At 33.6% G+C, this 15,343-nt stretch overlaps 1 protein-coding gene across 1 annotated transcript in view; it reads right to left on the minus strand.

The window, feature by feature from the left end:
• Positions 1-13,393, minus strand: part of SNAPC1 (small nuclear RNA activating complex polypeptide 1) — a 25,146-nt gene extending 11,753 nt beyond the window's left edge. Inside the window, exons 1-8 of the mRNA XM_011384670.2 lie at positions 13,178-13,393; positions 10,876-11,035; positions 10,573-10,713; positions 9,795-9,899; positions 8,856-9,014; positions 7,336-7,401; positions 6,579-6,641; positions 3,770-3,920 (exon numbers count right to left, since the gene is read on the minus strand). Coding sequence (XP_011382972.1) covers positions 3,770-3,920; positions 6,579-6,641; positions 7,336-7,401; positions 8,856-9,014; positions 9,795-9,899; positions 10,573-10,713; positions 10,876-11,035; positions 13,178-13,305 — 973 coding nt within the window. The 5' untranslated portion in view covers positions 13,306-13,393. The remainder of the gene's footprint in view (positions 1-3,769; positions 3,921-6,578; positions 6,642-7,335; positions 7,402-8,855; positions 9,015-9,794; positions 9,900-10,572; positions 10,714-10,875; positions 11,036-13,177) is intronic.
• Positions 13,394-15,343: the final 1,950 nt, after the last annotated feature.

Genomic DNA, 15,343 nt, shown 5'->3' on the forward strand with positions numbered 1-15,343 from the left:
TTAAAACATTTAAGATGAAACAGAACTTTCATTTCATTTCTTTCCTGTCTTATACTTGCTCCTCCTCTGTTCCTCAACCACATAAAAACAAAAACAACCTGTTTTTCAAGTGTTTAAGAAAGCGTCTTGGCTTACCTCTCTGCTGCTCTTGTACAAAGTAAGGTTAACTATTAATAAAAAAAAGTTTGTGCACATTTCTAAACCTAACTATCTTTGATACCTTAGGAAAAAAACATTTTAATCTATCAGAAGTTATTTTTTTAAGTATAATCAAACTAATGAATCTTCTCATAACCTTTGGTTTGGTTTTGGTAACTGAACTATTAATAATATATAACAAAATTCACCATTTTTAATGTGCAGACTTAGCAGTTTGAACAAGTGCATAGTTATGCAATCACCACAGCAATCAAAATACAGAAAATTTTCATCATACCAAAAATTTCCCTTGTGCTCTTTTGCAGTCAACACCTTCTTCCACCCCCAGTTCCCAGGAACTAATGATCAGTTTTCTGTCTCTATAGATTTGCCTTTCCAGAATGTCTTCTAAGTGGAATCATACAGTATGCAGCCTTTTGTGTCTGGCTTCTTTCATTTACTGCTATGCATATGAAATTCATCCATGTCATTACAATGCTTCAGTAGTCCTTTATTGCTGAGTAGTATTCTACTGTATGATTATACTAGTTTGTTTATCCAATGGCCAGTTGAAGATCTTTAAGCTGTTTGCAACTTTTCACAATTATGAATAAAATAAAACTACTATAAACTTTTATGTATAAATTTCTGTGTGAATATACATTTTCATATCTCTTGAGTAAATACCAAAGAGAAAGGCTGCTAGTAAATACAGTGAGTGTATAATTAACTATTAGGAATTGCCAGTTTTCCAAAGTGACTGCACCATTCTGGATTCCCACCAGAAATGTATGAAGGTTCCAACTGTTCTACATCCTCACCAGCTTTTGTTATATCCAATTTTTTTGTGTTTTTTGGTTTTTGTTAACATTCTGACAGGGAAGAGTAGAACGTCATTGTGATTTTAATTTGCATTTCCCTAATAACTAAAGATGCTGAGCTTCTTTCATGTGTTTGCCATCCACATATTTTCTCTGAAGTGTCTGGTCAAATCTTTTACCAACCCATTTTTATTTTTATTTTTTATGCCTATAGCACCTAGTATTCCTAGGTGGTCTCCCATCCAAGTACTAACCAGCCCAACCCTGCTTAGCTTCCCAACCCATTTTTAAATAGAGTTGTTTATTTACTAAGTTTTGAAGTTCTTTATATACTCTGGATAAAGATATTAGGTTTGTATCTTCCATGTTTTTACTCCAGTCTGTGGCTTGTTTTTTCATTTTCTTAACAGTGTCTTCCAAAAAATTTTAATTCTGAGAAAGTCCAATTTACCAATATTTTTTTCTTTTATGGTTTGTGTTTTCTGTCATATATAAAAAAACTTTGCCCAAACCAAGATCACATTTTCTATGTTTTCTTCTATAAGTTTTATAATTTTAGGTTTTATATTTAGGTCTATGATCCATTTTGAATTAATTTTTGTATATGATGAAAGGTATGAGTCGAGGATCTGTTTTTTTGCATATGGATATAAAAATGTATCGGTACCATTTATTGAAGACTATTCTTTTTCCTCATTGAATTGCCTTTGCACCTTTGTAGAATACAAAGTTAAGCATACATATATGGCTCTATTTCTAGATTCTCTACTCTTTTCCATTGATTTCTGCGTCTATCATTTGGCAGATAGCACATTGTCATGATTTCTAAAGATTTATAGTAATTTTTCAAAACTGTTTTGGCCTCTAGTTTTTTTGAATTTTCAAATATATTTAAGAATCAGCTTGTTAATTGATACATAATAACCTTCTAGAGATTTTTTTATTGGTATTGCATTTAATGTACAGAACAATTTGGGAGTAGTTGACATCTTAACAATATTGGATTTTCTAATCCATGAAGACCATATCTCCATTTATTTTTTTTATTCCTTTTGTCGTTTTGTAGTTTTCAGCATACAGATCCTGTACATTATTTTGTTACCTATAAAGTATTTTTGCTTTTGGTTTTACTGTACTTTCTCTAAAATATTTCTAATTATTCATTGTTAATATAGTTCAGAAATACTAACCCTGAACCTTATGACCATGCAAAACTCAGTTCTGGTAGCTATAATGTAGCTTCTGTGTAAAAATTAATTTCATTTGCAAACTCACAGTATTATTTCTTCTTTTTCAATCTAAACATCTATTATTCCCTTTTTTTGTCTTATCACTGGCTAAGACTTTTAATATGATGTATAATAGAAGCAATGAGAGCAGACATCCTTCCCTTGTTCCCAATTTTAGGGAGAAAGTATTATTTCACCATTAAGTATGATGTTAGCTGCAGTTTTTCATTTTTTATCATGAATAAATGCTAAATTTTGTCAAATATTTTGTCTACATATATTGAAATTATATAGGTTTTCTTCCTTATTCTGCTAATATGGTGAATAATAAATAATTTTATATTCCTGCTTTATATTCCTGGGATAAACCATAGTTTGTCCTAATACATTGCCCCTTTAATATATTGTTGGAATCAAGTTACTAATATTTTGTAAGGATTTTCAGATTTATGTTTATGAGGGATACCAGTCTTTAGTTTTCCTTTCCTATAAGGTCAATAAGCTGAGAAATGTTCCTTCTGGGGTTTTCTGAAAGAACAGGATTGATACTATTCCTTTCTTAAACATTTTCTAGAATTCCCAGTGAAGCCATCTGGGAATTTAATTTCTTCAGTAAACACAGAAGTACTCATATTTTTTTATTCCTTCTTGTATTGGTTTTAGAAATTTATATAATTTGGGATTTTTTCAGTAATACCCATAAGTGAAATTCGCCTAACAGTTTTCTTCACAATATCTGCTACCTTTGTAAAAAGAACTAAAAATTCTCCTTTAGAAGAATTTCTTGATTATCCTTAACAAATGTGGTATCTCCTCCTCTGAATTCTCCGTGTACTTCAAGCAACAGAACTTAATCATATGTGGACCATATTAAAGGCATTTAACTTCAATCTCCTTCCACTGCCTCAATATAGGGGGAAAAAAAATTAAAAGACGGTAATATATCTTCATATACTGCTGCAGTAGCTAGGAGTGTGTTTTATATTAGGCATTAAATATTTACTAATGTTTCTAATACCTTTTTTCTCCCCTTGGGTCTGCTAATCAGATTTCAACTTTATGTATGGTGAATATATATTATTTGTGTAAATTTAAAAATTTAAACTATTGAAATATATAGTCATTTTTTAAGAACCAAATACCAAAGTTAATTTTATAGATACACTATTTCAAAAGAAGGTACAGTTTAATTAGTGCAGCTTGAGGGAAATATGGTTTATAGCATGCTATTATCATACTTACCTTATTCTACACGTGTTTGTTTCACACATGAAAATTACTAATAAAATATGCCCTGGAAAATTCTAGATTGATTCTATAAGTATCTAGCTATATCACTTTGGGAGAAGTTATTTAATCTACATGGGCCTAAATTTCATCATCTATGAAACAATAAATTTGATGATTCCTAGAGTTCCTTTCAGCAGTAAAATTCTAAATATCTACGATAATTTACTTTTAATCTCACAAGGTTCTCAAACAAGTATCTAATCCCTTTTAATAATGAAAAAAAAGCAAGGGGACATTGTAAATAAGACCTATTCACATTTGTTGAGTCTCAAAAAGACTCTAAAAAGTTACCTCTTTTTCTGGAAGACATCTTCCTTCCTGCCGATTTCAATACTTCTTTGTTTCTTTTCTTCCTAGTTGCTTTGATTTGTCCTTGACCAGATGCAGAATCAGAATCAGAAGAGTCAAGTTTGACTTGACGATGCCTTCTTGACTTGGATGCCTTAAAAGTTAGAAATCCAATTAACCACAATGAATCACAAAATGAATGCAACTGACAAAGACGAAACAATCAAAGATGAGGAAAGATTTGCAGAATTACTGTCATAAAGTACTTTACCATTATACTAGCTTGCTTAATATCTGTTGCATGTATATACTCTTACCTCTACAAAGGAAAAGTTTCCTGCAGTTGTCATCATCATCTGCTCAAACTGGGTTAAAATGTGGTTGTTGTGGTTGCACGATTGGGAAATGGAGGTGTAAAGGACAAGTACTGTTTTTTACTGAGTAATAACCTTTTCTTCCTTCTAATATTTTATTTTCCTTAGTTACTACCACATGTTTCGAGTGAAACTACTTTATGCCTGGCTCCAGGTCTGGCCATGTGACACTGATCTAGTCAAAATGAGTTTCACATCCCAATGGCCACCGTGATTTGTTCAGGAGTGGGCAGATGATCTGTATTGTAGCTAATATAACTCAATTTTAGAATCCTGTTTAACTATTAGGAAGGAAAATTCTCCATTTCCACTGAACCTATAGCTGGGAACACGCAAGGCTAGAGCTGTCATGAATAGCATTTGAAGAAAGTGAAAGAAACATAAAAGGCAGAAATGGAGGGAGAATCCAAGGACTTTTTAGTTACATCAGTCAATGAATTCCCTTATTTGCTTAAGCAGAGTCCTAACTAACACAGGAGTTTTCAGTTAACGTCACATATGCAGTGCACGTAGGTATTAACAATTGTTTAAAAGCTACCATGTACCGTATGTTAATTGTACCTCAATAAAGGAGAAAAACCACAACTATGCAATTACACACACATATAACAATTTATGGGAGTTATAATTTAATTGTTTAATGATTTTTAAAAAATTATTTCATAATGTCTTAAGACATACATTAAACATCAATTACCACTATGTAATATAGAAACAGTTCTGGTTTAAAAGAATTTGGAATAATTAATTTATTGTTCTTGGGGCTGACATTCAACAATATTTTGTACATAATTAACTGTGATACAGCAACTATATAACACTTAACTAACCTATAGTCTCTTTTAATTTTTTTATTTATTCTCTTATATCTCTACAACCAGAAAATGATAGTAATTTCTCACAGAATAAAGACATTCTTGGATTCATGAAGAAAATCCAGGATAAAATATGGGATTAATCACATAAATTTATCAGTGCTCCCTCCTGAAACCCACTAAAATAAGAGTAAAGGAACAAAAATGATCTCACAAAACATCACAGAACACAGATAATAAGAAACAAAGCTGCTATAAAAAAAGATAATAAAATTTGAAAGTGGGAAAGTGAGCGATACCTGACAACAGAAAGAAGAAACCTGAAATCTTATTGACTATATTGAGGAAGTTACTATAACACAAGCTGATCCAAGGAGATCAGGAAATGGAGTCATCAGAAATGAGCTAAAAAAAATGGGTAGACAGGTTGAAAATCTACAAAGTAAATAGTATCTCATTTCCCAGGCTTAAAAGTAAAGAACTGATCCCACCCCCCCATATAAAAAAAAGGAGGTTTGCTCCCTGGAGAGGCTAAACTAGAGAAACTTTAGGCTTGAGGAAACTGGTATAGCTAAGGAAGGGCATAGAGCCTCTTACTGAAAATAGTTTAAGTGAAACCTGCAGAAGGAATAGCAAGCCTCTCAGCTGATTCTCTAGGTAGGCTCCCCAGACATTGGCAGCTTATTTACCACCGTCTTCCCCCAGACAGGGAATGGAAGATTACTATCTGGTAAAAATGACTAGATCCAAGAAAAAGAAATATAGAGGTTAAAAAGCTACTCTTAAATATGATCTGAGGCTCTTCAAACATTTTAAAAAAGCCACCAAAATAAAAGACAGAAATCAAAATAAATAAAAATAAGAATTCGGGGATGGGGAGGGGAGAGGAGGAAACTTCAAAAAACTATCATTAACATCCTCAAAGAGATAAGATAATGCATCCCGGGTAGGGTGGGGGTAAGATGAAGAATACATTTTTTTTAACTAAAAAGATTGAGAGAAGACAAAAATCTTAGTAATAAAAACATGTCAGCAGAAATAACTTAATGGTTCAGAAGATAAAATTTAAGAAATCTCCCTAAAAATAGAGATTGAAAACAGAAAAGAAAAATAAGAAAATAAAAGTTCAAGAAAAGCAAAAGAGCAAAAATGCAGTAAAGAATACTATCAAAGAAACAATACCAAAAATTTCTCGGAACTGAAGGCTATCAGACCAAAAAATGCCCACCATGAGAGTCAAGAACAATGATGGGAAAAAGACCAACACCAGATTACATTATCATGAAATTTCAAGACTCCAGGGATAAAGAGAAAATCCTAAAACCTTTCACGACCAGGAATACAAAAGCTAGAAGACAATAAAGAACAATGGCATAAAAAACTGGCATCAAAATGCCAGGTAAATACCAGAAGACATAACTAAAAGAGAAAATGTTGAAGACCGTTGTCTCTTGAGATTAGAAATCTAAGGGTGGGAAGTGGTAGAGCAGAAGATTATATAAGCTATGTAGCATTGTCAGACTTTTAAAACTATGTACATGTATCACTTTGATGGAAAATAAAAATGTAATTTAAAAAGCATCCAGTCAACTGCTAAATTATCTTACTAAAGAAATAACTTACCTGAGCAATAACTGAAAAGGCCTTTGATTTTATTTTCGCTAATGATTCTGCCCTTTCGCATCTCTGGAAGTAAAAAAAAAAAAAAAAAAAACAGGAAGGGGAAAAAGTTAAAACACATAAACATTAAATGAAATTACGAAAACCCATAGAAATAGGATTTGAGATAGAAGGTAGGGTAAAAGGAACTAACATTTATTGGACATATATTGAGTAAAGACACAAACATACACCACATTCTCATAGCAGGTGCCATGATACCATCCTCGCAGCTATTAACTGTTTTCATTAAGGATTTAAAAGGATAAGAACAAAAGCCTTGGTGATCAGGCCATTCCCTGCTCATCTGCCTATGCCCAAAGATGGCTCTTTGTCTCATCCACTGAGACAGATGAAAACTCTGGAGGCAGGAAGCAGACTGGTTGAAAGTGTGACAGGAAGTGAGAAGAGAAATTTTACAAGAGCCTTGTTCTGCCCCTATAAAGACTCAGGACACTGTCCACCATCATCCTTCCCTACCCCTACTGAAAATTGTTAACATCCTCACTCACAGTCTATATCTGATGTGGTCTTTCACAAAATTTCCAGTAAAGAACTGACTAGCTCTTCAAAGAATCCATGTTTCATAATTTTCTAAGATACTTATTATAACACTGACCAAGAATTATGTTTAGTATATGGAATCACAGCCACACATAAAATAAAAAGAAGCTAATCAAACTACTGCCTTGTAAGCAATTCTATAGTGAATTTTTCTGACCTCTGATTCTTGTGAATTTCCTTCTCTCTTTTCTTCTCCATCTTTAGCTTTTGATTTTGAGGGATTCTAAAAGAGCAAAAAAATTTATACATACACATTAACAGTTCAAATTAACTAAAATTAATTGCAAATCAATTTCAGAACAATGAGAATCATTTCCTTTTTATTACTGAAAAACTAAAAGATTGTTTCCTGTTATTGCAGCAGAGTTCACCACCTGACAAGATTATGTTCAAGTTTCAGAAAAGTTCTAAAATTAATCAATAAAATGCCCAAATCTTCCTAACTAATGAAGGATAACATGCACTTTTTGTGATAGTTAAGAAAATTGGTTTATTCTTCTTTACTTCAGGTTTTCAGACGTCTTGGTAATGCTCATTAAAGACAGTTTATTTATTAAAAGAGAGTATTATAATAGATTTTTACATTAAATCTCTAGGTCATTTGTGGCAATTAAAGTATTCTAAACATTCTAAAATGTGTTATCTCATTAAAATAAATGTGAGTAAAGGAAGCAAAGTATTTCCTTCTTCCCAAGACTGTCATCTCTTCATCACTTTCTTATATATTTTTTCTAAAATTAAGTTTGAGCCAGCTCCCTTTATATAATGGAAAGCCAAAAAGTGGCAATATATCTTTCTGAAAAACAACATGTAAGATAATAATATCTATCTAGCATTTGAGAAAATACTAATACATTATCTCACATATAGTAGTAAGTAATCAGAAATTGCTTATTTTTACTTTTTAGTAAGTATTTACTAAAATAAGATGAAACAGTGGTTTCAAAGGTAAATTTAGAAAGGCTGGCCTTTAGGTTTCCAGAGTAAAATAGTTCTCCAGCTGAAAAGGTTAATGTGGAATACAGATAGCTCTAGCCTCGGTATTTGGATCAGAAAACTGAACTGAAGATTTGTGATGAGATCTGTAAGTGGATAAACCAAGGCCGGTAGAGCATGTGGTAAACAGAGAGGCAGACCCCCTATTGCAATGAGAGAGGCCACCAATCAGGTCTAGAACCTGCTGCCCTGCAGCAAAGTGGAAACGGTGCTACTAAAACTCTGATTTTTAAGAGAAGTTGGGATGTCTGGAATTGTACAAGTCTACAAGTATTTAAATGTTAGTAATTAACTCAAATTTTTAAAACAATGTTAGGATCAATGTTGTACTAAACAAAGCACATCTGTGTGCAGAATTTGGCCCAAAGACTGCCAATCTGTGGTATACTAAGATGGCTTATTCCTCTATATATGTATATATAACATTATTTAATTATATATTATATCATTGTTATTAATTATAATTTCATAATTACATATATAATTATACATAACATCTGTTTGTAAGGTTAAATAACATCACATAGCTAATAAGTGGTAAAGAAAAGTAAATATATAGGAATGTCGCTATACAGGAATGCAGCTCCTCAGCTAGGCTGACTCTCAACATTATCAACCACATCTAGCCGTTACTATATAATGCAAATGCAAAGGTGAAGTATCAAATGAACAGTCACATACCTTCCTGTCTCTGTGCCACTGCTGATGCTCTAAAACTATGTTCTTAATATTGTCAAAAAAATCATCCTTTATCAAGCTGAGGGCTTTGTCTGGATTGGATTTATCAGCTGAAATTACATGTTTCATGTTCTGATAATGATCATGAACATTCAGCATTTCCTAAAGGTGAAAAGATGTCTTTTATTTCAATTTCATAGGAGAAACTTAAAGGCAAAAGCAACACAAAATAAAATGACATTCTAAAGTGACCGAGTTAATAAGGAATAATATGCTACAATATATTAAAAATAATATAATCATGCAAACAAAATAGTATAACCTTATTAATGAAGACACTGCTTTCCAGGGAAATGGATTCATTGACTTCTACTCAACAAACATTAAATAACGGGCAAAGACTAGTTAACATAGGACTGCATTCTAGAATATAACAAAAATTATTTGTGGCATGACAGATCATTAAAAATCACTAATGATAACTAAGATCACTTTTTTATTTCATATTGTTACATCAAGGCTGTTTACATAGTTATGCTCAGCTGGAAATTCCTATATAAGGACTCTCATCCAATTCTCTGCAGAGATGTGCTGACTTTCACAAATCTCAAAACCTATGTTCCTGTCCCCATGAGCTTCATCATTACTTCAGTGTTAAGATTCAGGACTAAAAGAAATAAAGGAGGATTTATGACACTAGTTGAGGCATCATTTATTAATTATGCCTTCCTCCCCCAGAAACCTCCTAATAGGCAAGTCTATGGGGTAAGAAGAAAGACAGGACATTATAGGCAGACTTAAGAAATAAGGAAAAAAACATTCTATGATTGGTTAAAATCATTATAATAATTTGCCGTATCCAGTAGATGAAGGATAATCACAATATACAGTTAACAATAAAACAATTTTTTTTTAATTTCAAGAGAGTAAAAGCAAATTTACCTCTAATACATCAGAAGTGATAAGTTTCATTACACGATCATTTGGGTCCTTAAATTCTTCCGTAACTTCAGCTCGCTGAATTTTTTTCTTCATTCTATATGACAGCTATATAATAATGAATGTCTTTTAAAGTGGATGTTTTTAAGTACAGAAATAAGTAAGACAGCAGTAAAAACTGTCTATCAGTAAACATGGGTGAAACAAAAACAGCTCTAAGTCTATATTTATTAAATGATCTATTTTTCAAAGACTATTAGACTTTTGAAACAACCCTTAAGATGCCATGACACATGCTTATAAATCCAGATAAGATTCGAGAAGCTCCATAATTTGCCAGCTGATGGCAGAACCAGAATTAGAACCCTGTGCTCTTTTAATCTAGTGTCTCAACAGTCATAAGATCAAAGAAATATCATATTTTATTAGTGGAAGCTTCAACTTTTCACTGACTGACATTAAAATTCCTCGGTCCTCTTTCAGTAGTACCCTTCTTGATGTCTGAGTAAAGAAATGAGCAAATGCAGATGCTGAATTTAATTCCCTCTTCTAAATATATGCTTAACAGATGGCATCCAGAAACACATGAAATTTAAAAAACAGAGACTGGATTTTTGTTTGCAACAAGAAGTAATCGGAAAGCATATTCTCCTATTTTAAGAAGCCTTTCTATAAGTATTGGAAACTATATAATAGTCTTTCCACTCTATGTAGACTGAGGTATTTCATGGACAATGAAGCATCATTTCTCATTATGAAAAAAACAATCTGAGTAACATACCAATTTGGGCATTGCTGTAAAGTGGAATGCTCTGTCTAGTCGTAGCTTCCTAAAAATGTAAGCTGCATCAAAATGTTGTGCATTTATCAAATCTTGTTGAAATTTTAAAACTTCGTCCCAATCCTTCAAGGCAACTCTAATCTGCAAAGAAGAGGAGCAAAACAGTTGTTAGTAAATGCAAATCTTCTTTCACAAATGTATTATAATTTTGAAACACTGGCATTTCTATTTAAATCAGCTTGTTGTAAAATTTTGCACCTCTTTCATATTTTTGTTAGGGGATAACAACACACCAAATATTACCTTTTGTTTTGGTTGACATAGTTGAGTGTTATATAATCCGTATAGCAGATACAAAGCACCAACTCTGATCTGGAAGGTGTATGGAGGTAAAAAATATCGCCAAGCCAAAGCTAAAGCTTCTTTTGTAAATGTGTTCTTTTCTAAATTTCTCATTCTACCACTAGAAAACAAAGAGAAAATATATTATGACTTTAAGTAAATGAGTAATGAACAAAAATTAGAAGTGGTACATTCTAGCTGCTACTAGAAACAGATGAGCATTACACATCTGATTGCTTCCTGATTCAAACACAAAGACCTAATGTTCTGCTGTGTTTCTTCTGTGTTTATGAGGCATAAGCATACACTAGGTAAACATGACACTTCTTCATAAAGCATCAGAAAGAAAAGGGTTACAAATTATTCCTGGTTAAGAATTTAAAATATTTAATAGATTAAAATAACCATGGTTATGTTACAGAATAAAATACAAAAGTTACATGCATTTTAATATATAATGGATATTTTCTCCAATACTCTCAGGGATTCACACTAAAACTCATTTGTCTTTAGGACACTCAGATAAAAAAAATTTAGAGACCACAATACAATGTCACCCATCCCATCCTTCCACTTCCGCAGGGCAAAGCTCACCAAAGTAAAGAAGGAGCAGGGTAGGAATGCAGATTCTACTATACTCTCAAAGCCTGGGCTCTTCAAATAATAAATACAGTAAAAGAATGCAAAATACTTAGTATAGTACAGGCAACCAAAGCAATTTCTAAAGAAAATCCACCACTCCTCAAGTGGTCTCTACTTTTTTTTCTCATTTTAGGTTTTCTTCATTAGCTTAAAATTGAGGTAACCTCAACACTTTTCTCCTTTTGAGTTCAAGGAAAAATTACTTTACCTCCTTAAACCTCAATTTCTTCACCTATAAGACATCTATTATACCTAATTTTCAGAGTTGTTCTATGAAATACATTAAGATATAAATGCATTACATTTAAGAGCCATTAAAAAAATAATTTCTCTCCTTTCGTTAATCTACAACAAATATCTCTTCATCCTCCATCCTCCGCAATGCGCAAACTACATCGGTAATTATTTTACATAGACAGAGAGAAAAAAAGAGAACTTTTATAATTTTATTCATTAAACAAAGTTTTAATCACAAGAACTCATTCATTCAATCAATTATTTAGCCTTTTCAATATTATATGTATTATACTAATGGATAACAGATTCAGAATAACTGTCTTCTAAATATATGAAGAGCTCTGTCTACTGGAGGGAAAATTAAAAAGCAATAATAATAATAATAATAAACATTTACTGAGTACTTACGGTGCACTTAACACATATTAACTCATTTAATACTCAGAATTACAATATGAAATATTATCATTGTTCCTATTTTACAGATAAGGAAGCTCAAGCATGGTAACTTACGAAAAGTCAGTTAGTAGACTCTGATTTACATTCAGGAAGCTGGGTTCCATAATCTGTGCTCTTAACCTTTTGAACTACACGCTTACAGTAAAATGTACTAAATCAAGAGATAAAATAAGCAGAGTGCTACAGGAAAAAAAGAGCAAAACACCTGCTTAGTCTAGAAGGGAAAAAGAAGATTTCACTGAGGAATTGTCATATGAGCTTAAACCTGAGTGCAGAATAAGGTGGCCAGGCAAAGGGAGTTGGGAGAAAGCTCCAGGCTGAGGAAACGCCTGTAGAGGGCCACAGACAGGTGCTGGAGCAAGAAAGTGAGTGCATGGAAGGGATTAATAGATGAAGCTGCAGAGATGGGCAGAGGCCAGTCATGGAGGGTCTTGCCAGCCATGTCAGAGAATTTGACTTGTATCCTAAAGGCAATGGAAACCACTAAAGCGTGGTTAGCAGAGGAGTGACATAATCAAATTTGCACTTTAGAAAGACAATTCTGTTGTAGAATGAATTCGATCTTGCAGGATTTTGTCTTTGCTTAGGTGTTTGTTTTGAAATATGGGGTTCGAAGAGTACAAGCCTGGAGGACGGCAAATGATGGTGACCTGGGTCAGGATGGATCAGTGGAGATGGAGAAGGAAGTTCAGAAGAGCAGGCAGGCAAAAATACATATTTTGGAAAAGGCCGCAAAAAAATGCAACCAAAGCCAATGAAATCGCCCCCAGAAGAGCGCAGAGCCTGAGCACTGGAGAAGGCCCAGGAGAGAAGAGATGGCGTTCCAAGATTGAGGCTTTTCTCAGCCTTTCCCAGGTGCTGCGATGTGGGAGGTTAGGGGAGACGCGGTGTGGAGAGGTGAGAGTAGCGGACGACAAACACCCACCAGAAGATAGTCCCGAACTTCATGTTCCTCCAGAGCTCTGTGAAGTCCTCAAAGCGCACGCTGTCCGTCTCCTGGAAGCGGCTGAGCAGTGCCTCGCAGTCTGTCTGCAGGCCTGGAGGGGTCCCCATGACTGCAAAGCCCGCATACACCGCAAGCGGTCAAGTCCCCGGCGGTCGCCGAGGAAACCTGGCCCGGATGCCCCACCTCCTACGATGTGATGCACACGCGCTCCGTGACGTGATATCCGGCCCCTTTAGCTCCGCCTCCTACCGGATTCGCGCTAGTGGTCAGGATGCTTAGTGCGCGTGCGTGGACGCATGATGTTATTACAAGTTCCTTTCTCCTTTACCTAGAGGATAAAGATAAGCCCTTTTAATTTCATTGAAGAGGTTTATATCTCAAGTGTCCTGTGAGTCCAAGAAGGGTTTTAGGTCTACATTAGGCTAAACTGGCTTTATCCTTCCCATCACTGCCCTTTGAAATGACCTTAGAGTGACGGAAGTCAACTTTTAGAGCTAGGGAAGAACAGAAGTGAGGAACCTACCCCTCATAGAAAGAAGACCTAAAGAAGGTTTGCTAAAAAACGGACTGGACTCATTCCCTTACAGTCCCTTAATATGGAGCTTAATGCGTGTCTCTCGTAGCCCTAGCACTCTTCTGTAACCACTCTTGAGGAGCTCTTTTGTCAATATCGCACCACCACCCACCACCCCTACGCTACAAACTAGCACAGAAAGTATTTGCTTTATATATACTTACTGATTTTTTTGGCTGAATTGGCTTTCTGTGTACACTCCATCTCTTAGTTTATCCCTGAAGCTAGATCCGGAGTAGTGTTTTGGACTTTTCAGCATTTCTCTGATTGCAGGGCATACTATTTTTATTCTTTAGGAGAGTTATCCTAATAGAAAAGCATTGGGCTTTCTGTCTGTAGATGGAGATTCGACTCACTTAGCTTTCCTGATCACTGATCTATTTTTTTTTTAATTTTATGTAATATTTTATATATACAGAATAACTTATGTAACATGTTTGAGATAAGCATAGCAGTAAAACGAACATCTGTGTACGTTCTACCTGTGTTGGAACCAGAACATCACCAACACTGTCACGTTAATCTGTGAATTCCTCCTCTAATTTATTCCCCTGCCTCTACCACTACCTTAATAACAACTACCTAATTTTGTTTCTGATTCTCTTGTATATACTTTATCACAGGTGTATGGATCTCCAAACAATATATTATTTACTTGTAGTTGGTTTTGAGTTTTATGAAAATGGTATTGCAATTTACAATATATATTCTTTGAACTGCTTTTTAAATTTAATGTTTCTAAGATTCATTTATGTTCTCACTCATAGCTGTAGTTCATTTTCAGTACTGCCTAGTATTCCATTATATGAATATACAGTTTATCCATTATTTCCACAATGCAAATTTTGGTAGATTCCAGATTTTGCTATTATAAACAATGCTATGAACACTTTTACACATGCCTCCTCTTATTTGTAAGATTCTCAGATAAAGTATATGAGGCCCAATTAAATTTGCATTTCAGATCAAATTTAAAAGTTATTCATTGTTTATCTTACAATTTAACTGGGCAACCTTTATTTATGTTTTCTAAATTTGGTAATTCTTTGTATATATTACAGCAGTCTAGAATATATCTACAAGGGGAATTTTGGATGATAATCGGTGCAAATGTAAAACTTTAAAAGATAATGTCGAATGGTTTTTCTAGAGTAGTTGAACTGATTTAAGCTTCACTATCAGTGAATAAAAGTTCCCAGTTCAGCCATATCATTTCAGAACTCTAGTATCCAATTGTGGTCTTAATATACATTTCTCTGATTATTAATATAGTTGTGCATTTTCTCAAATTCTAATTTTTATTCATATTCCCTCTATTGTGAAATGCCTGTTTATATATGTTGTCCATAGTTCAAATGGGTTGGTTCGACTTTTTCATATTGATTGGTAAGATCACCTTATATATTCTGAATACTAAACTGTTTGTTTTATGTATTACAAATATCTTTTCCCAGTTTGTGACTTATTTTTATTCACTATATTTATCGTGATTTTTGATGTACAGATATTCTTATTTTAGTATCGTCAATTTTAAAATCTTTTCTGATAAGGACTTTTGTATCTTAAGGCCA

This window comes from Pteropus vampyrus, unplaced genomic scaffold, assembly GCF_000151845.1.
Source record: "Pteropus vampyrus isolate Shadow unplaced genomic scaffold, Pvam_2.0 Scaffold15, whole genome shotgun sequence".
Taxonomy (NCBI): Eukaryota; Metazoa; Chordata; class Mammalia; order Chiroptera; family Pteropodidae; genus Pteropus; species Pteropus vampyrus.